Source organism: Chenopodium album, chromosome 9 (genome assembly GCF_948465745.1).
Source record: "Chenopodium album chromosome 9, dcCheAlbu1.1, whole genome shotgun sequence".
Lineage (NCBI taxonomy): Eukaryota > Viridiplantae > Streptophyta > Magnoliopsida > Caryophyllales > Amaranthaceae > Chenopodium > Chenopodium album.
The window spans coordinates 71,244,051-71,263,379 of record NC_137842.1 but is presented as its reverse complement, the minus strand read 5'-3'; the positions used below and the strand labels follow the sequence as shown (position 1 = coordinate 71,263,379).

The following is a 19,329-nucleotide window of genomic DNA, read 5'->3' as shown; positions in this document are numbered from 1 at the left end:
TTTGAAAGATGCTCTGTTTTTGAAAGAGTTTATATACCTATTTGTTTTTTTTATTTGTAATTTTTGTCATTTCATGCTTGTCCACACAACAATAATAATCATAATTACAAAAATTTTAGGAAACCTAGCTAGTAAGATTAATATAACAACATACAAGAAAATATTGATTAATACATAGTATAAGTATAAAACGAAAGATTTCTCAAGACATTTTAAAGCACCACATAAGAAAATGGTAGATTGTAGTCAATGGAAAAAGAGATTTGAGAATTTTTTTAGAATTAAAAATCAGCGAAATAAAAGAATTAAATTTCACAATTTATTCTATTCAATTTGTTATACTGTGCAGCAGGGGTTATTCGAGTTTCTCGGTTAGGGGTTACTCGAGTTGCCGGAGTTGTTTGAGTTCCTCGGTCAGGGGTTACTCGAGTTGTCGGGGTTACTTTAGTTTCTCATTCAGGGGTCACTCGAGTTGCCGAGGTTACTAAGAGATAATGTTACTTAAAAAAAAAAAGATAAAGGATCCGACTAGATCTTAACCCTTGAGAAAAGTTACGAAGTATAAGGGTATGAGACTAAGAGCATGTTCACATTTATTGAACTGAGATGAACTAAACTGATTGGAGATGAACTGAACTGAATTGAGCTGAAAGAATTATGAGAGAAGAAAATTAAGAACTGAACTGAACTGATTGGAGCTGAATTAAACTGAACTGAATTGAAATGAACTGAAATTAAGCTGAAATGAACAGGCCCTAAGAGATCCATCCTTAATTAAATTATTGTACATAACCATCTTAAAGTAAGAACTTGGAAATTTTGTGTAGAACTACCCTAGAGATAGGGTCATTTGTAAACAACTACCAATTTTTGTAAAAAAATTTGTTCAGAACTACACGCATGTTTGGAAACGTTTTGATAGCACTACCCACTAACATTTTTCATCCAATTAAAATGTTATTTTGGCCAAATTTTTCACTTTTATCAATTACAATGGTCAATTAATGCTAAAATTAGCAAAAAACCCAATTCAATTAAAACCCCAAACTTTAGAAATCAAAATCTCTAAATAATACTAAACTCATGAACCTTAAAATGAATTCTAATTAAAAATAATAATTAGGTTAATTAAGGTAAATTAAAACCTTTAGACAAATTGGGAGAGTTAATTGGGTGACAAAGGTGAAAAAGCGGGCTCCGATAATGTCTTAATTGGACGGAAAATGTTAATGGGTAATGCTATTCAAATGTTTTCAAACTTATGGTCTTATGGATAGTTCTAAACAAATAAAAAAAATAGATAGTTGTTCATAAATGATCCTATATTTAGAGTAATTCTACACAAAATTTCCTTAAAACTTAAAAAGGTTTTTTTTAACTAGAAAATGAACACTAATTTGGTCGATAATTCATTTCCATGGTTAAATCAAACGCCTTGCAAGTATAGGGGTATAACCGTATAAGGAGTTTTGGCGGTGACATTCCTGTGTAGTATCTGAAATAAAATCTTCTTTACCTCTCTAATCTCATCAACCAACCAAACACACCTTCATCATCTTAATCCGCCATTTCTGCAACCTTCAAATCTCCATCTTCCCCAAATCGCAACAATGTCTCTCAATCTTCGCCAGAAACAAACAGGTCTATAAATCCCCCTTCTTACAAATCAAAACCCTAAAAACTCATCTTCCAACTTCAATTTCATTTCAATTCAATCTAATTTCTACTAACCATCTTCAAATCTTAATCGAATTTTGTGTTTATTTTGCAGAATGTATAATCAGAATGTTGAATCTGAATCAACCAGTGAATTCATCAACAGGAATGGCAAACGAAGAAGTTTACAAGATCTTGATCTACGACAAATCTTCTCAAGATATTCTCTCTCCTCTAATCCATGTCAAAGACTTACGTAAGCATGGCGTCACTCTCTTCTTCCTCATCGACAAACCTCGGAAACCTATTCCCGATGTTCCCGCCGTTTACTTCATCCGCCCAACTCCGGCCAACATTCAACGCGTCGTTTCGGATGCTGCTGTACCTCTATACGATACGTTTCATCTCAACTTCTCGTCTTCGATTCCTCGGCCTTTGTTGGAGGATCTAGCTTCTGGGCTTCTCAAATCAAACGACGCCGTTTCTAGGGTTTCTAAGGTACATGATCAGTATTTGGATTTTGTTACTTTAGAGGATAACTTGTTTTCGCTTGCTTATAGTAATTGTTATGTGCAATTGAATGATCCTAAAGCTGAACAAAGAGAAATTGAGGAAATTATTGAGAAAGTTGTTGATGGGTTGTTCTGTGTTTTGGCTACATTGTCTGTGGTGCCGATTATTCGGTGCCCGCAAGGCGGGGCTGCTGAAATGGTGGCCTCTGCCTTAGATCAGAGGCTTAGGGACCATTTGTTGGCTAAGAATAATTTGTTTAGTGAAGGTGGGAATTTTGCCTCGTCGTTTCAGAGGCCGGTTTTGTGTTTGTTTGACAGGAATTTCGAGTTGGCTATGGGGATTCAGCATGATTTTAGGTATAAACCGCTTGTTCATGATGTGCTTGGATTGAGGCTTAATAGGGTGAGTGTGCAAGGAGAGAAGGGAGGGACTAAGTCGTTTGAGCTAGATGGGGCGGATCCGTTTTGGGTGGCAAATGGAGGGTTGGAGTTTCCGGAGGTGGCAGTTGAGATTGAGAATCAGTTGACAAAGTATAAGAAGGATGTGGATGATGTGAATAGGAGGACTGGTGGCACTAGTGGGGCGGAGTTTGATGGGACGGATTTGATTGGGAACACAAAGCATTTGATGAGTGCTGTTAACTCGCTGCCTGAGTTGACAGAGAGGAAGCAAGTGATTGATAAGCACACTAATATTGCAACCGTGTTGTTGGGTGAGATTAAGGAGAGGTCCCTCGATTCTTATGCCAAAAAAGAGTATGATATGATGGTTAGGGGTAGTATTGATATGAATGAGTTGATGGGTGTGTTTAAAGGGAAGGGTTCCAAGATGGATAAGCTCCGTTTTGCTATCATGTATCTTATTTCTTTGGAGACTGTTCCACAATCTGAAGCAGAAATGGTGGAAACGGCACTCAGAGAAGCTGAGGTTGATACTAGTGCATTTCAGTATGTAAAAAAGATAAAGTCATTGAATGTCCCTTTGACTTCTGCTAGTGCGGCAAGCAAAGGTAACATAGTAGACTGGGCTGGAAATCTTTTGGCTGCTGGTATGAAGAATCTTTTGGCAGGTGATCGGCAGCTGGCATTGGCAAGGATAGTTGAAGCTTTGATGGAAGGGAGACCTAACCCAGAGGTTGACTCCTATGTGATGTTTGATCCTCGAGCTCCTAAGTCTAGTTCTGGTAGCCATCTTAGAGGACCATTTAAGGAGGCTATTGTGTTTATGATTGGGGGAGGGAATTACGTGGAACATGCAAGCCTACAAGAGCTTGTGTCCCGTCAGCAGCCAGCCAAGCATATTATATACGGAACTACAGAAATTCTCACTGGGGCAGAGTTTGTTGATCAACTTGCCTTACTTGGAAAGAAGATGGGATTGGGAGTTAATCCTGTGCCTTCAGCTCATTGATAAGTGTGAGGAGTTCATTTGCTCTTCTGGAAATTGGCGGACTTGTTTGGCATCTATTATATATAGAACAACAGAAATTCTCACTGGGGCAGAGTTTGTTGATCAACTTGCCTTACTTGGAAAGAAGATGGGATTGGGAGCTAATCCTGTGCCTTCAGCTCATTGATAAGTGTGAGGATTTGCTCTTCTGAAAATTGGCGGACTTGGTTGGCATCTATTCCCATCCTTTGTGCAGGGAAGTCAAACTAAGCTAGAATACTTTTGATTTCTGAAGCATCAGTCATAATTGAATACAGTGATATTTTGAAGATGTATCGAAATAGTTATATAGTTTGCAAAAGTGAGTAAATTTTTGCTCCTGAATACTTTTCAAGTTTTCATAATTAATCTCTTTTGATGTATATGTGTGCTGAACATGTCATTGTTTTTTCTTCTAGCATCTTTTTATAATATTCATGTATTCTTTACATTTGGAATTCGTCTTGATTCAAGTAATCTTCAGTAAACGACTTCTAGCTTTTAAGGTGATTGTTATTTTATTTTTGAACTTGTTAATATTTGCAACTTTATGAAGTTCTGTTGGGATATTCTGCATGTTTTTGTTTTCATGTTATATCTTATATGGTGTTACAGCTGCATTCTTGCAAACTTTGTTGTGATGTTTTTGTGTGTACATCTACAAAAGAGTGTTTTCGTGGTCTTGCTGCCAGTAATGTTGCATCTGTTATTTTTCTTTTTAGATTGTAGATCTGAATGTACATCAGTCCATGCTTCTTTGACCGAGCATCTTACTTAGTAGAGGCTTCTTATGACTTTGGACCCCTTTTGGCTGTAATTTTGGTGACAACTTCGATTCAGGTTTTAGAGTTCTATGATAATTGTTGAAGGCTTTACTTAGGTTAGTATCCATCATTTCTGCTGTCAATAATTTGAGTGTTGCAGCAGAAACAAATTAGCAGGAAAATGTGAGTTTGAGGCTTAATTGAAAGGTAAAGCCTTTTCATATAGGTATGTAGTAGTTTGATTTTCTGCAGGAGACGTAGTTTTCTCATCTCTGTATGTTCTGTTATAATGCTGATGCTTATTTAAATGTATGCACTTGCAAAGTTGCAAGCATGTTATTACTGTTGATCAGGGTTATGCTGTTGTTTACCTGTTGGTGAGGGTAGTCAGGGCTTTCTCCTATCTAATAAGCTCCGAAAGATTAAGGCGGTTTTCCTCCCAAAATATACAACTGCTTCTAGGTGGTAACAGGTAGATAGGCAGAGCTACTATCTGCTTAACATCTCTCCGCAGTGAAGTGATAGGATAGATGCCTCTAAAACTGGTACTGCACAAGAAGCTATGTAGATAACAGTTCGTGAAGCAAGCCGGGCTCTCACAGAGCAAGAAGTAAGACAAATTCTTGCAGTCCTTGAAAATGCTGCTAGAAGAAATTGTGAAAAGTCAGTGTTCTTTCACTTTTTAAACAATGTATTTATAGAAAGGCAGACGTGATTTTTAAGTTTTAGTTTTTCTGTTGCATAGATCTCCTTGTCATGATATCTTTGATTTGTGCAGAAATACGATATTTTATTTGAGGGGAATGCTAAGCAAGCTAAGGGAGCTTTTACCTTTAATCAAAGGTTCATAGAGCAAAGGAACAGCTGGAGATTCTACGTTTATATTTTCAATTTTAGCTTGAGCTTGAATCAAGTTACGGAGTATGAATTAATGGTTTGAGTCAAGCTTTCATTTCCAACTAGAACAAGGCTCGAGGTCGAGTTTTAATTGGAATTGAAGTGAACTTAGCTTAGAATTTAAATCATTGCTTATATTAATCCCTTTTGGAAATTGTTATGTGAATATGAAAGTTAAATCTTGTTCCTTATACATGAATTATTGATATTGTAGATTTTACACTTGGAGTAAGTACCATTTTCCCTTCTTGTAAAAAAAAAAGGGTACCATTTTCCTTTTGTTATGAAGTATCTATTGTACTATGCAATTTCTTGAGATACCTAGCTGGCATGGAAAGTTTTGATATTGAATTGGATGAGGAACAACGATGATTCTTCGATTAGCCCATCATCTAAGGATTGGTTGCTAATTAAGACTCTACAAAGAACTGGAAAAACAAGGGATCAGCTTACCAGAAGGACATAGGAAGTACAAAGAAAGGAAGGGAAAAAAAAAAAACGCAAAGGAAAAGGGGAAGGACTGGTAAAGATTGTTATAGAATGTACGAGCTCAACTTTGTGAAGGATCGGATTACGATTGATAATCAATTTATTTATGATTTGGAAGAGATGTATGATGTATGACGTTTGAGAATAATTGCTGAATTGTTAATCCTCTAAATTTAGTTTCATTATTTTCAAATTAAAAGAAATTTTGATTTAAAGACACCGAAAATTCCCCCAAATGCTAGAAAACCTTCTCCTCCTTTGGCCCTCTCTTTACTTTGGTACACTTTGTTTCCTTTGAACAAAATTAAACACAAACCTTTGTCCCTTTAATTTGTTAAACATTTTTTCCTTCAAACAAAATAAAACATAAAATCTTTGAATAAAAATGACGCAAAATATAAAAACCTAAGTTTTGCCAACTCTTATTTCATCAACAAATAATCTATAGACTATAATTCCCAACCAAAAGAATACAATTTTACCAATCATATTTTTAATTGAGTCAAGTTACACTTTTGGTCAGCTCTTTTAACATTCACACCCAAAAAAAAAAAAAAAGAAAAAAAAGAAAAAGAAAAAACAAACTGAATATGAATTGGACCGGTCCGGGTCGGGCCGGGTTTGGTAAGACCCAACCCTTGACCAAGAGCCCTCATTTCATTTGAATATGACCTCATTTCATTTCAGAATAAATAAAATTCTGTGACCTCTTTCTCTCTCCTTTTCCAGCTCTTTACACATACATGTTCTCCTTTCTCTCTCTAATTCTCTAACAAAAACTCCATTAAAATTCAATCAAAAAAACTCAAACCCAGAAAAGATGTCTCGAAGACAATCCCTCCAAATCCTTAAAAAATTCATACCCTCCAGTACCCGATCCGTAACCTACATGCCCCGACCCGGCGACGGTTCAACCCGAAAAGTGACCCTAATTCCGGGTGACGGAATCGGACCTTTGGTTACGGGCGCAGTCGAACAAGTTATGGATGCAATGCACGCGCCAATCGTGTTCGACAAGTACGAGGTTCATGGTGATATGAAGAAGATTCCAGAAGGTGTTCTTGAATCAATTCGAGAGAATAAGGTTTGTATCAAAGGTGGGTTGATGACACCTGTCGGTGGTGGGGTTAGTTCGTTGAATGTTCATCTGAGAAAGGAGCTTGATCTTTACGCTTCATTGGTTCATTGTTTTAATGTCAAAGGTATTCAAACTAGACATGATAATGTTGATATTGTTGTTATTAGAGAGAATTCTGAAGGGGAGTATGCTGGTTTAGAGCATGAGGTTGTTCCTGGTGTTGTTGAGAGTCTCAAGGTAAAATTGGATTATTTTTGTTTAATTACTGCTATTATTATTATTATTATTATTATTATTTTAATTTAATGTGTGGAATTATTGTTAGTTTGTCAGATTAATATTCTTTTATGCATAATTTTATGATAAGTGTATTATAAATTTATAATGCTTTGTACTTTCACATAGATTGATAGTTTACAATTATCATGCTTAATGAATTACTGTATTATTTATGATTAATGTATTATAATGGTTTGTACTTGTACATAGATTGAGGATTTATAATTGTTATGCTTTATGCATTATTTATAATTGTATTGATAAAGTATAAAACTCTTGCTACTACATTGTCCTTGTAAATCTATGTTTATTTTTGTTTGGTGATTTACTTTCATATATCTCATTTTCATTGTAACAATTCATGTATTAGTAACAGCAATTAATGATTTGTTGTGTTTGTAAAAATAGTGTCTCTTAAGGTTGTTAATTAAGAATTACAGAGAAGGTAATTGAGGGAGATATATGATCATGGATGATGGATTAAACCTATTGTGGAGGATTGATTATACATTTATACTGGATTCATCATACCATTAATTTTACTAATACGGTTACACAAGTGCCACTTGGCTCGAGGAATGCCTTTAGTTGGGAAAGTGGGGGTGGGTTAGGGGGTTAAGAGTTTAGCGTAACTTCTGTATATGCATTAAGCCATTGGGAATTTGGGATGACATGATAATATTAAGAAAGAAGGATGAGTTGGAAGCGAGACTATTGATTTTCCCCTGTGAATTTTGGAGAATGGCATGATGGTTATGTGCCTGATTCGAGGTGTGCAAGACTGGAATTCAGTTACTGTTAAAAGATATGTTGGTTTCTGTAGTGACTAATGGTATCTTGGAAATGATATGTATGCCCATCAGTGACTTATGGTCTGACTTTTGACTATTTTTGAAGGTATGCTATGGATATATAGATGCTAATATGTCTATTAGGAGGAAGAAGGATCATATTCTTTTTATTACTCCTTTTTTAGGGATGTTAGACCAAATTTCTTTTGTTTTCTTTATTTTCTTTGTAACATTTCTATGTCCTACTGTGGCTTTGAGGTTTTGAAACTAGTTTCTGTTTTGTTGGTAAACCAACAACATGGTGCAATGATAACCATCTTGTGTTGTCAGTGTAAGTTAGCTAGTATGTACTATCAACCATAAAACCCCCCCTGCCCCCAATTCATACTGTATTTTTTGAAAGAAACCGTCCAACTGAAAGCACTTGAAATCTAATAGGTGTTGACTGTTAAATGAGGGGAGTGCCGGACGGTTAATGTGGTTTTCTTCTGGTATTCTTTGCAAATCTCCTTGTTCTGTTCCATCATTGGAGCTATACCACACTCAAGTGTACCTTAATACTTCTACAGTGTCATTACTTGAGCCATTTGTTATGTTACGAGTACAGCATGGCTCTTATTCGACCCATTACTGACAATGCAATGAGTATGCTACTGTTGTTTAATTTTTCCTTGATGCTAACTAGGGCTTGTATATATGTCTAGATTTAATGATTATGAGATTTCTGTGTGGTTTTTAATGACATAAAAGCTAAAGCCAAAAGCTTTACCCGAATGAATGTATTCACCTATCTAAGTCTGGAGTATGTGGCCATTGTGGTAGCTAAGGAGCAATGCTCTTATAACTGGTAAAGATGGTCTCCAATACCAGTCGACATATTTCTTTGCTAGGCCATGGGGGTAGTAATGCGTGTTTTGGGTATATCTGGGGCTTAGTTTGGGACTTTGGGTCCTTTGGATGTGGATTCTAGTAATGCCTAGCGAAGAGAGAGGATAGTTCCAAGAGAGACTTTGGAGCTTGAGGTGGGCTCTTGAGTTTGCTGAGATCAAGTTTAGAGTTGGTTGATGTGGTGTGGGAAAGGTTGGTATTTGAAGAATTCTTTTTCAAATTTTGGGTCATTAGTTGTCTCTCTGTAGCCTTACAATACAGTTGTTGAAAGAATTCAAAAGGCCTTAAAGTAAAACTTCAAAGGAAACACAAAGGAACATACATGAATGCTCGGTGTCTTGTATCTGTACATCAAACTATTCTTCTAGAGCTCTATATCAATTTGGTTTATGTTGGCCTCTTTTTATATTAACTCTTGCTATCTTTGTATGTGCTTCTAAATGTCTGCAGATCTATCTCATCTTTGCAATGTGAAGTCATTTGTATTGCCCTGTTAGGGCTGTCAGGAAAAAAAAAAAAAAAGAACTCATTTCTTTTGCAATTGACATTATGCTACTAGTTCTGTTTGAAACGCATAGTCATTGTGTTGCTGATAGTTGGCTTTTTTTTTTTCCCTCTACTGTCTAGAAGATTGAGTTTAATGTCTGTTTTTAAAATCTCTGTATAGTTATTGCCTTTATCTTATTGTCTAAAAGTTTAAAGCTAATTCTATTGTACTAGGTGATAACAAAGTTCTGCTCTGAACGCATTGCAAAGTATGCATTTGAATATGCTTACTTGAACAACAGAAAGAAAGTGACTGCTGTGCATAAAGCCAACATCATGAAACTTGCAGACGGGCTTTTCTTAGAATCTTGCAGGGAGATTGCAGCACAGTACCCTACCATTGAGTATAATGAGATCATTGTGGACAACTGCTGCATGCAGCTTGTGTCGAGGCCTGAGCAATTTGATGTGATGGTATATATCCTAATTCCTATTTCTTCTCTTCCTCGTGACTATATCCTTTAATATCATGTAATATACCCTGACTACTCATATAGTCATATTCTCATATGCTTTTGTGAAAATAGACAGTGGCAATCTGATAATACATTTTCTGATGAGGTCTGTTGTGTTTTACATTTGACAGGTTACGCCAAACTTATATGGTAATCTCGTGTCTAATGTTGCTGCTGGTATTGCTGGAGGAACTGGGGTCATGCCAGGAGGTATTGTCCTTTAACCTTTGCAACCTCACTCTTTTTCAGTTTCCTTTTGTTCATTAAATTTGCGTGTCATAAGAACTCTTAACTTTATATTGGTCTGTGCCATATCCGAAGTATATGCTTTTGGTCCTGTTTTATTTAACTTAAAAACACCTCACTAAAAATAAGTTTGAATCTTAATTATATTGAAATCAGCTTTAACGAGTGAGGCTAATTGCTCATGACAAAACATGAATGGATCAGCCCCAAAAATAAAAATAAAAATAAAAATGTAGAAACCAGTATAATAGAGGGCAGGGCTTTTGTTACAGTTGCTGCATATGATCATATCCCACATTGGGTATCTATCCTTTGTATGTTGGAACTTTGAACATTTAACATAGTTACTGTAGTGTAAACCTTTATTTGAGTGGAATTATTGATCTTAGATTAAAGCATACTCATTGATATAGAAGCCTTTCCAAAATTTTGAGCATCTAATAAGCTGGATGAACTTTAGGTAACGTCGGTCCTGAGCTTGCTGTATTCGAGCAAGGTGCTTCAGCTGGAAATGTAGGGAAGATAGAATTGGTGGAGCAAAAGAAGGCAAATCCTGTTGCTCTGCTTCTCTCTTCAGCCATGATGTTGAGGCACCTTCAGTTCCCTTCATTTGCAGATCGATTAGAGACTGCCGTGCAGCATGTAATTGAAGAGGGAAAGTACAGAACCAAGGATCTTGGTGGTAATAGTACTACTCAACAAGTTGTTGATGCCGTTTTAGCCAATCTGGATTGATGATATCTACTGACATGTCCTTACCATACTGCACATTGTTTCGGTCGTTTCTTTGCAACATAACAAGTGATTCTTTTGGGGGAGATAATTCTCTCCTTGGCAGAGTTTCCCTTTTTGAAACTTTTTTGGGTATGGGAAATTTTTTTTTCAACTTTCCTTTATCAGCTACTAGTTTTGCATTCTTTTAGAATTGAGGATTCATTATACCAAATCTTTGTTATGATTACACTGAAACTACTTCAGTAATAAATTTTAATTCAGTGTTTATTTTAAAGATCAATAGCAAAAACTAAAGGGTATCAGGCTAGAACTCTTTTTCCTCAATAGATATGACATTGGTTATGAATCTTATGTTGAATTAATTAATATGTTGTCATCATATATCATCAATATTTTGGGATTGTAACGTGATGAATCGACCTTTTAAATGATATACAGTATTATCAACCCGTTATCGTAAACCTTAACAAACCAGGCAATATTACAAATTTACAATGTGGCATGCTACGAGTACAAAATACAAATTAAGAATAACAACTAAGAACGTTTAATGACCAGAATAATTTGAGAGTAAAAAGGAGTCTACTACTTCTGGTCCAAATTACTCGTAACTTTGGGGTATTATTTGTTCAAAGTTGTAAGTAATTTGGACTGGGGATAGTAAAAGAAATGATGTTAAAAAAAATAAAATTGTGTAAAATAATGTTGCTGCCCAGGATCGAACTGGGGACCTTTAGTGTGTAAGACTAACGTGATAACCACTACACCACAGCAACCCTTTTGTTAAATTTGTGCAAACAATTTTCATGACCTCAAAATGTTAATATGCATTTAATTTATAATTAGAATCTCCAAGTCAATAATCTACCGTCAACTCCTTGATTTTATTTTATTTTGTGTTGTATATTTTATAATTGGAAACCTTTCTGCTATACTTGAGCATGACAATCCAAGCTAGCACAATGTTGACTATTCTTGATCACATAATAAATCTGATCTTATTACATAATGTCATAAAATCTATAGCTCTTACATTAACCAAGATCTGTCTGATCATCTTAATATGTTTCATATTCATGTGTCATTTGATTTTGATAAATCGTATTTTGCTACAAATCTTCCAAGAATCCACTAATTTATCTTGGGTAATGATCATGTTCTTGTTCAAATCTCTAAAAACTATATAAGGGGCGGTTCTCTTATGATCATATAATTCATCAAAAAAACTAATTACATACATTAAGCTGCTAATAGCCTAATAATTCAAGCATTTTCTAGGAAAAGTGTTACAATAAAAATGTGGCCAACTATGAGTTTATATGTTGCAACAATAGTAGCAATATGTTTTATTTTCTTGGTATTAAAAAGGAGGAATTCAAGAGAAAAACAATTTGTTCTACCTCCAGGGTCTAAAGGCTTCCCTCTTATAGGAGAAACCCTTCAACTCCTTGTCCCTACTTACTCCCTAGACCTTCCCTCGTTCATTCGAACCAGAATTCTAAGGTATGGGCCTATATTCCAAACGCGACTTGTTGGAAGGCCGGTTGTGATGTCTGCTGATCCAGGCTTCAACCGGTACATTGTGCAACAAGAAGGGAAGTCAGTTGAAATGTGGTACTTAGACACATTCTCTAAGTTATTTGCACAAGATGGCGAAGCTAGGACTACTGCTGCTGGCCTAGTGCATAAATACCTTAGAAACCTTACTTTGAGCCATTTTGGCTCTGAAAGCCTTAGGGTAAATTTGCTCCCTCACCTTGAAAGTTTGGTTCGAAACACTTTACTTGGATGGTCGTCTAAGGATACCATTGATGTCAAAGAATCCGCGTTAACTGTACAATTCTTCCCTTTTTTTTTAATCTTTTGTGTGCTAACTTACATGAGCATATTTGATTTACTTTGGACTGATTAAATTGTTTTGGTTTATCTTTTATGCGAATGAAGATGAGTATAGAGTTTGTAGCAAAACAATTATTTGGGTATGATTCTGACAAGAGCAAGGAGAAAATAGGGGAGAAATTTGGTAACATTTCACAAGGCCTTTTCTCTTTACCATTGAACATTCCTGGCACTACTTACCATAGCTGCTTAAAGGTATCCCAATCACGCGATTTTGCTACTTAGGCCATGTTCTCTTCACCTAATTTTTACTGAACTAACATTTTTACTGTTGTTCTGAAATGTTGTATGTACATAATCTGATCAGAGCCAAAGAGAAGTAATGGATATGATGAGGACCGCTCTAAAGGAGAGGCTCGCTGCACCTGAGTCATATCGAGGGGATTTCCTAGATCATGCTCTGAAAGACCTCAGCACCGAGAAGTTCTTGAGCGAGGAATTTATACTACAGATTATGTTTGGACTCCTCTTTGCTAGCTCTGAATCTACCTCCATGACATTAACTTTAGTCCTCAAATTCTTGTCAGAAAATCCTCATGTCCTGAAAGAATTAGAGGTTTGTTTAGTTCAGATGTTATCTATAAAGTTCGAATTCTTTTCTTATGCTTTCCTAATTACGAGTAATTTTCCTTAAACAGGCTGAGCATGAGAGGATCATCATGAACAGAGAAAGCCCTGATTCTCCCCTGACTTGGGCTGAAGTGAAATCAATGACTTTCACTCTTCAAGTAAATTATACTATACTCTTATATATGCATAATTAGTCCTCTTAAAAGACCATAAAATAAAGGGTGTTATAAAATGTCATGTTTAATTTATTGTATACTTCGGATGCAGGTGATTAATGAATCTTTGAGACTTGGAAATGTTTCTCTTGGAGTACTCAGGAGAACATTGAAAGATATCGAAATAAATGGTACACATATTAGCATTTCATATTATATATTTGCGTTACTTCCTTCACAATTTTAGAGTTGATCATGAGTCAAGTCGCGGGGATCATAAAGTGGCAGCTCAAATGCTCAATTCATTATAAACTTATGATCACAATATGTACATTAATTACTTTGCAGGATATACTATTCCAGCAGGATGGACTGTTATGTTGGTGACTTCTGCATGTCAATATAATTCTGACATATACAAAGATCCACTTACCTTTAATCCTTGGCGCTGGAAGGTTAGTTGCCTATAAATTTACTAATTTTATTTCTAAGTACATAATAATTATCATAAGCTGATCAAACATTAATTACTCGAGTTTATCTTGTAATCATGTGTTAATAACAGGAAATGCAGCCTGATGTTATAGCAAAAAACTTTATGCCATTCGGAGGAGGAACAAGGCAATGTGCAGGAGCAGAATTTGCTAAAGTCTTAATGACTATTTTTCTTCATAACCTCGTCACTAATTACAGGTAATTTGATCTTTAATAGATTGTTTTTTCTTCTTTTCGTTTTTGGTGGACTTATCTTCTGATGATTTTTTGGGGGCTTTGTATGAACAGATGGGAGAGGATCAAAGGTGGAGAAATCGTTCGAACTCCCATTTTAGGATTCCAAAATGCTCTTCATGTTAAGTTAACTAAGAAGAATTAAGCTTAAGAAGATCAAAGCCTTAGTTATTTTGTTCCGAATACTCTGTAACTGATACAAGAAATGTTGTTTTCTTTGTTGGAGATTGTTTTGATATAGTTGTTAATTTGTACTTCTACTTCAATGCAAAAATTGTTTTCCTCCTATTCATCTTACTCTCAAGTCTCAACAAAGTACTCTTGTTGACTATTAAATGAGGGCTGCCCAGTTTATCTCTTTTGATTGACGGAGTTTGTAAATCTTGTGTGACAAGTCAGCATTTGAGATTAGTCAGCTCAGGAAAAGTACACATAGGCCAACGGAAACGACCACGTTGGCTAGCAACATGTTAACTTCCCCAAATAGTGTAATGTAGACGGCGTTATGTGCGTTATGTGTTTCAACATGTTAACGTGGTCGTTTCCGTTGGCCTACGTGTACTTTTCCTGAGCTGACTAATCTCAAATGCTGACTTGTCGCACAAGATTTACAAACTCCGTCAATCAAAGAGATAAACTGGGCAGCCCTCTAATTCATTGGACCCCATTTTCGCGGTGTCACAGTTTTTAAGCATCACACATCAATCAATATAAAAGAAAAAATAAAGGGTGTTTCATTTGAGAACTTGCTCATTCAAGTTAAGCCTAGTTACAAAGTTCTCATATTTCATAATTTGTATTACATACACAAAAACAATGGAAAGAAAAGTGTGCATAGTAGGAGCAGGCATTAGTGGCTTATTAGCATGCAAGTATGCCCTTTCTAAGGGCTTCCACCCCATTGTTTTCGAGTCTCGTAGCGCCATTGGTGGTGTTTGGACTCAAACTGTGGAGACTACTAAGCTTCAAACTCCTAAACCATTGTTCCAATTCTCTGATTACCCTTGGCCTTCTTCTTTGGAAAAACTTCATCCTGACAAAAGTCAAGTTATTGATTACATAAGATCGTATGCTAAGCATTTTGATTTGCTTAAACATGTTAGATTTAATACAAAGGTTGTTAGTATTAAGTATGACGGTCCATCTCATGAAGAAATTCAATCTTGGGCTCTTTGGGGTGGTAATGGTGATCCCTTTGGTAATAAGGGCAAATGGACTGTTAACACCCACCATCTCCTTAATCAGTCCACCGAGGTAAATTTTTTAACATTATTGTTTCCAATATTTGTTTTTATGTACTCGCTTTTGTTAAAATATTATGATAGTCATATTTTAAACGATCACTATAGAATTTTCAACTTGCTCTATCTTTAGTTTAATAGAAAATGAGGAATACCCAGTTAATTTCCCAGATTTTGTTTATCTGGGGGTATAGTTGTCTTTTCAAGTACCAGTGGAGGGCATATGTATTTTTTCATGTACTATTTGAGGGGTATATGTGTAATTTCCTACCCAAACAGTAAAAGCAAAAAGCAAACCGTAATTGGACAGCTCACCAAAAGTATTGAATAAATGATCCTGCTTTTTCAATATATTTACAAAAATGTCATCAGATTAACAAAAATTCGTTTATCTGGCAGATTAGCTTGTATTTTCCCATAGAAAATGCGAAAAACTTGTCTTGATTTAGTTGAGTCATTTCTTTTGTAAAGATTAAAAGACAAACATTGAACATTATTAAGACTTTATAATTACTTATAAATCTTTTACCATCTCTATTTCGTATTATTTGCAACAAATGAGTATTTTATGTTTAACAAACAACACCCCTTTTGTGTAAATAGTATAAAATAGTGACAGTATGTTTTTTGAATAATCTAATTAAAATAAATTTAACAAGGTCTATTATAATTATATTTGTCTTGTAAAATTATGTTAGTACACATCAGAAAGTGATAAGATGTACTTTCGACATATAATTTGCAATCTTCATTCGATATTTTGAATTATATCACGTTGTGTACCATAAAAAAGGACAAGTTGATACTATATGATTTATGATTTATGATTGATGAGTTGATGACTGGCTTTGGAAAGGGTCATTTTAGTGAGTCATGCCATAAATTATCAACCAACGGAAAATGACGAGTAGACATAGTTCTTGGTAATAATGGCCAAATGAGGGGCCATATGATTTTCTCGTTTGTTTCGCGGGTGCCATGTGATTTAATTCTGTATCACAGTACAATGGAGAATTAATAACCAACAGGAAAAATAAAAATTTGTGTGGTTGGAATTAGAATTTATAAATACAAAAACTATTAAGAAACGTTAATAATACGTATATCAAATAGTTGTACGTCTGTAGTTAGAGTTGGCAAACAATTATGTCGGTTTTGTTTTATACTACCTCCGTTAAATGTTTTGTGCAACTTTGGGATATTGTGGTTGGAATTAGAATTTGTAAATACAAAAACTATTAAGAAACGTTAATAATACGTATATCAAATAGTTGTACGTCTGTAGTTAGAGTTGGCAAACAATTATGTCGGTTTTGTTTTACACTACCTCTGTTAAATGTTATGTGCAACTTTGAAATATTTTAATACCCCAAAGTTGCACAAAACATTTAACGGAGGTAGTATGTCATATTCATTTGGTGTATGGCGCAAAATATATCAAAAAATATGTCAAATGTAGGATAATTTTATAATTTGACCAATATATCAAATCAGCTCGTGTTCAGGTAGAAATCGTATATTATATTATGTTACTTTGTATATTAGAGATGGTTAACTCTATCCTTATTGACAAATAAATATGATGTAAAAGTAACTAATGAATGTGTTTTTATCACATACAAGAAAATGATAATTGATTGGTTTAATTTGATATATAAAAATCTATAATAAGAAGTGATGTTACAAATTGTATGGTTTAATTTATATTAATGACGCAGGTGATTGAAGTAGATTTTGTGATATTGTGTGTGGGACGATTCAGCGATCTACCGAACATACCAGAGTTTCCTTCAGGCAAAGGGCCAGAGGTATTTCAAGGGAAGGTGATGCATTCAATGGATTATTCTGCCTTGGACTATCAATCTGCTAGAAATTTAGTCACCGGAAAACGAGTTACCGTGGTTGGCTTCCAAAAATCTGCTCTTGACATTGCTATGGAGTGTTCAATTGCCAATGGTAAGTAATTGCATACAAAATACAAGTTGGTCATATGTACGTGTTTCTAACTAGTAACGTGACAACTAAATATAGAAATATTACGAAGATTATTATATGGTGATGTTGAGCGCAGGAGTAGAACATCCGTGCACGGTAATATGCAGGACTCCGCATTGGAATGTACCAGACCTCTTTCCTTGGGGAATTCCTATCACAAGATTGTATATGAATCGTTTTTCGGAATTCTTGCTTCATAAGCCAGGAGAAGGCCCTCTACGTAGTCTCTTAGCGACACTACTTTCACCTCTAGTACGTATTAGGCTATTTCTTCGATCTTGACTCGCATATACGTACATATGTTCATAATCTTTAGTAGTGTAACAATGTACATTCATTATTTTCTTGCAGAGATGGGGAATTAGCAAATTTGTTGAAAGTGATATAAAGTATAGACATCCTTTGAAGAAATTCGATATGGTACCGGACCATAGCTTCTTACAAGAAGTTAACTCTTGTAAGTTGTCAATAGTCCCACTAGGATTTTATGACAATGTTGAGAAAGGAAGTATTATTTTGAAGAGATCCCCTGCCTTTAGCTTCTTTGAAAAGGGTGTTAAACTCGACGATAGTATTAAATCGACGGAGCCTATTAAGAGTGACTTGATTATTTTTGCTACGGGATACAAGGGTGATCAAAAACTCAAAGACATTTTTGCTTCTTCCGAATTTAAGGATTACATGTTTGGCTGCTCCAATAAAACGCTTTCATTATACAGGTTCGTTATCTTAAGCTACGTACATTAGCTTATTGAGCTTATAATGTACTTGGTACTTATTTACGTTGTGAACTTGTGAACTTGTAGGGAATGTATCCATCCACGGATTCCACAACTTGGAGTGATTGGATTTTCGGAGAGCTTAGCAAACTTGTACACTTCAGAAATAAGATGTCGTTGGTTATTCGAGCTACTCGATGGAAAATTCAAATTGCCAAGTATTGAAGAAATGGAGAAAGATGTTATAGAATGGGAGAAATTTATGAAGAGGTACTCAGGCAAGTATTATAGAGGATCTTGCCTTGCAGCTTTGCATATTTATTACAATGATCAGCTTTGCATTGACATGGGCTTCAACCCAAAGAGAAAGGACGGATATTGGGCTGAGTTGTTCGAGCCATACGGCCCAATGGACTATGCTTAAATTATTTTACCGTGTTAATTAAAGGCATATATATATATATATATATATATATATATATATATATATATATATATATATATATATATATATATATATATATATATATATATATATATATTGTATTCTATGTATTATAGTAAGCTAATGTAATGTATTTGCTTATTTAAAGTCCATCCATATGCATGTACGTATTCATGTACGTATTTTATATTTTCAAAATTTTTTCCCCTCGTGAGGAGGGTTTCCTAATGTTTTCTTTTTTTCTTACCTTTGTAAAAAAAAAAAAAAAATAAAAAATAAAAAAAAAAAATGCATGTACGTATTTTATTCTTATATACGTAATTATGATGATTGTGAACAAGAAGGCGCGTTTCTTTGTTCTTATTTCAAGGGAGATACATATATATGGTATCTGGGAAAATACAAAGGGGAAAATTATGATATGATGGACATAAGGAACTTATGATGAATTGAAGAGATTCTTACACATAAGTTCAACAGGATCTTAATAAGAACTAATTCATATAAATATTTTGTTGCAACCTCATTAGAAGTGTTTTTTTAAAAAAAATAAAATAAGATAAAAGGTACGGAGTAGTAATGAATTTTTATTAAACAAAGAATAATATAAAGTACAAATGTACAAAACAAACACCCTAAGGAGGGATTTACCTTCTAGGAAGGGCCTTCCCAATGCCTGGGGTTTAGAAAAAGCATTTCATGTTTAACAAACCATAACAATTAGTTTAAAGCTAATAAAATCAAATTGCAATCTACTGAATATATCTTCTAAACCTAATTTTAGGAATTCTTGAATCAAATTATGGAATTA

The 19,329-nt window shown here is 34.8% G+C and overlaps 4 protein-coding genes and 1 non-coding gene across 5 annotated transcripts; 4 read left to right on the top strand and 1 right to left on the bottom strand.

The window, feature by feature from the left end:
• Positions 1-1,472: 1,472 nt before the first annotated feature.
• Positions 1,473-4,055, top strand: LOC145559147 (SEC1 family transport protein SLY1-like). The gene is made up of 2 exons (XM_081620574.1): positions 1,473-1,641; positions 1,772-4,055. Exons 1-2 carry the CDS (start codon positions 1,611-1,613, stop codon positions 3,577-3,579), a joined length of 1,839 nt encoding a protein of 612 aa, XP_081476700.1. The 5' UTR covers positions 1,473-1,610; the 3' UTR covers positions 3,580-4,055.
• Positions 4,056-6,460: 2,405 nt separating this feature from the next.
• On the top strand, positions 6,461-11,131 carry LOC145559148 (isocitrate dehydrogenase [NAD] regulatory subunit 2, mitochondrial-like). The gene is made up of 4 exons (XM_081620575.1): positions 6,461-7,062; positions 9,504-9,743; positions 9,916-9,994; positions 10,491-11,131. The coding sequence occupies exons 1-4, from the start codon at positions 6,568-6,570 to the stop codon at positions 10,763-10,765; spliced, it is 1,089 nt and encodes a 362-aa protein (XP_081476701.1). The 5' UTR covers positions 6,461-6,567; the 3' UTR covers positions 10,766-11,131.
• A 337-nt stretch (positions 11,132-11,468) lies between these two features.
• Positions 11,469-11,541, bottom strand: TRNAV-UAC (transfer RNA valine (anticodon UAC)). The gene has a single exon. It is a non-coding gene; the product is annotated as a tRNA-Val (tRNA).
• Positions 11,542-12,062: 521 nt separating this feature from the next.
• LOC145558123 (beta-amyrin 16-alpha-hydroxylase CYP87D16-like) lies at positions 12,063-14,366 on the top strand. The gene is made up of 8 exons (XM_081619258.1): positions 12,063-12,599; positions 12,710-12,859; positions 12,972-13,220; positions 13,303-13,392; positions 13,502-13,580; positions 13,738-13,844; positions 13,955-14,082; positions 14,173-14,366. Exons 1-8 carry the CDS (start codon positions 12,063-12,065, stop codon positions 14,261-14,263), a joined length of 1,431 nt encoding a protein of 476 aa, XP_081475384.1. The 3' UTR covers positions 14,264-14,366.
• Positions 14,367-14,895: 529 nt separating this feature from the next.
• Positions 14,896-18,497, top strand: LOC145560451 (putative flavin-containing monooxygenase 1). Its single transcript, XM_081621705.1, has 5 exons — positions 14,896-15,372; positions 17,078-17,315; positions 17,431-17,606; positions 17,706-18,073; positions 18,161-18,497. Exons 1-5 carry the CDS (start codon positions 14,935-14,937, stop codon positions 18,495-18,497), a joined length of 1,557 nt encoding a protein of 518 aa, XP_081477831.1. The 5' UTR covers positions 14,896-14,934.
• The last annotated feature ends 832 nt before the right edge of the window (positions 18,498-19,329 follow it).

What these genes read in the sequence shown, in the direction of transcription:
- LOC145559147 (XM_081620574.1), top strand. Translation starts at nt 1,611, where the DNA reads ATGTCTCTCAATCTTCGCCAGAAACAAACAG. An exon ending in TCTTCGCCAGAAACAAACAG is followed by an intron (nt 1,642 to 1,771) that starts GTCTATAAATCC and finishes TTTATTTTGCAG; the next exon opens with AATGTATAATCAGAATGTTG.
- LOC145559148 (XM_081620575.1), top strand. Translation starts at nt 6,568, where the DNA reads ATGTCTCGAAGACAATCCCTCCAAATCCTTAAAAAATTCATACCCTCC. An exon ending in GTGTTGTTGAGAGTCTCAAG is followed by an intron (nt 7,063 to 9,503) that starts GTAAAATTGGAT and finishes CTATTGTACTAG; the next exon opens with GTGATAACAAAGTTCTGCTC. An exon ending in AACTGGGGTCATGCCAGGAG is followed by an intron (nt 9,995 to 10,490) that starts GTATTGTCCTTT and finishes GATGAACTTTAG; the next exon opens with GTAACGTCGGTCCTGAGCTT.
- LOC145558123 (XM_081619258.1), top strand. Translation starts at nt 12,063, where the DNA reads ATGTGGCCAACTATGAGTTTATATGTTGCAACAATAGTAGCAATATGT. An exon ending in ATGTCCTGAAAGAATTAGAG is followed by an intron (nt 13,221 to 13,302) that starts GTTTGTTTAGTT and finishes TTCCTTAAACAG; the next exon opens with GCTGAGCATGAGAGGATCAT. An exon ending in TTAATCCTTGGCGCTGGAAG is followed by an intron (nt 13,845 to 13,954) that starts GTTAGTTGCCTA and finishes TGTTAATAACAG; the next exon opens with GAAATGCAGCCTGATGTTAT.
- LOC145560451 (XM_081621705.1), top strand. Translation starts at nt 14,935, where the DNA reads ATGGAAAGAAAAGTGTGCATAGTAGGAGCAGGCATTAGTGGCTTATTA. An exon ending in GGAGTGTTCAATTGCCAATG is followed by an intron (nt 17,316 to 17,430) that starts GTAAGTAATTGC and finishes TGTTGAGCGCAG; the next exon opens with GAGTAGAACATCCGTGCACG. An exon ending in AAAACGCTTTCATTATACAG is followed by an intron (nt 18,074 to 18,160) that starts GTTCGTTATCTT and finishes GTGAACTTGTAG; the next exon opens with GGAATGTATCCATCCACGGA.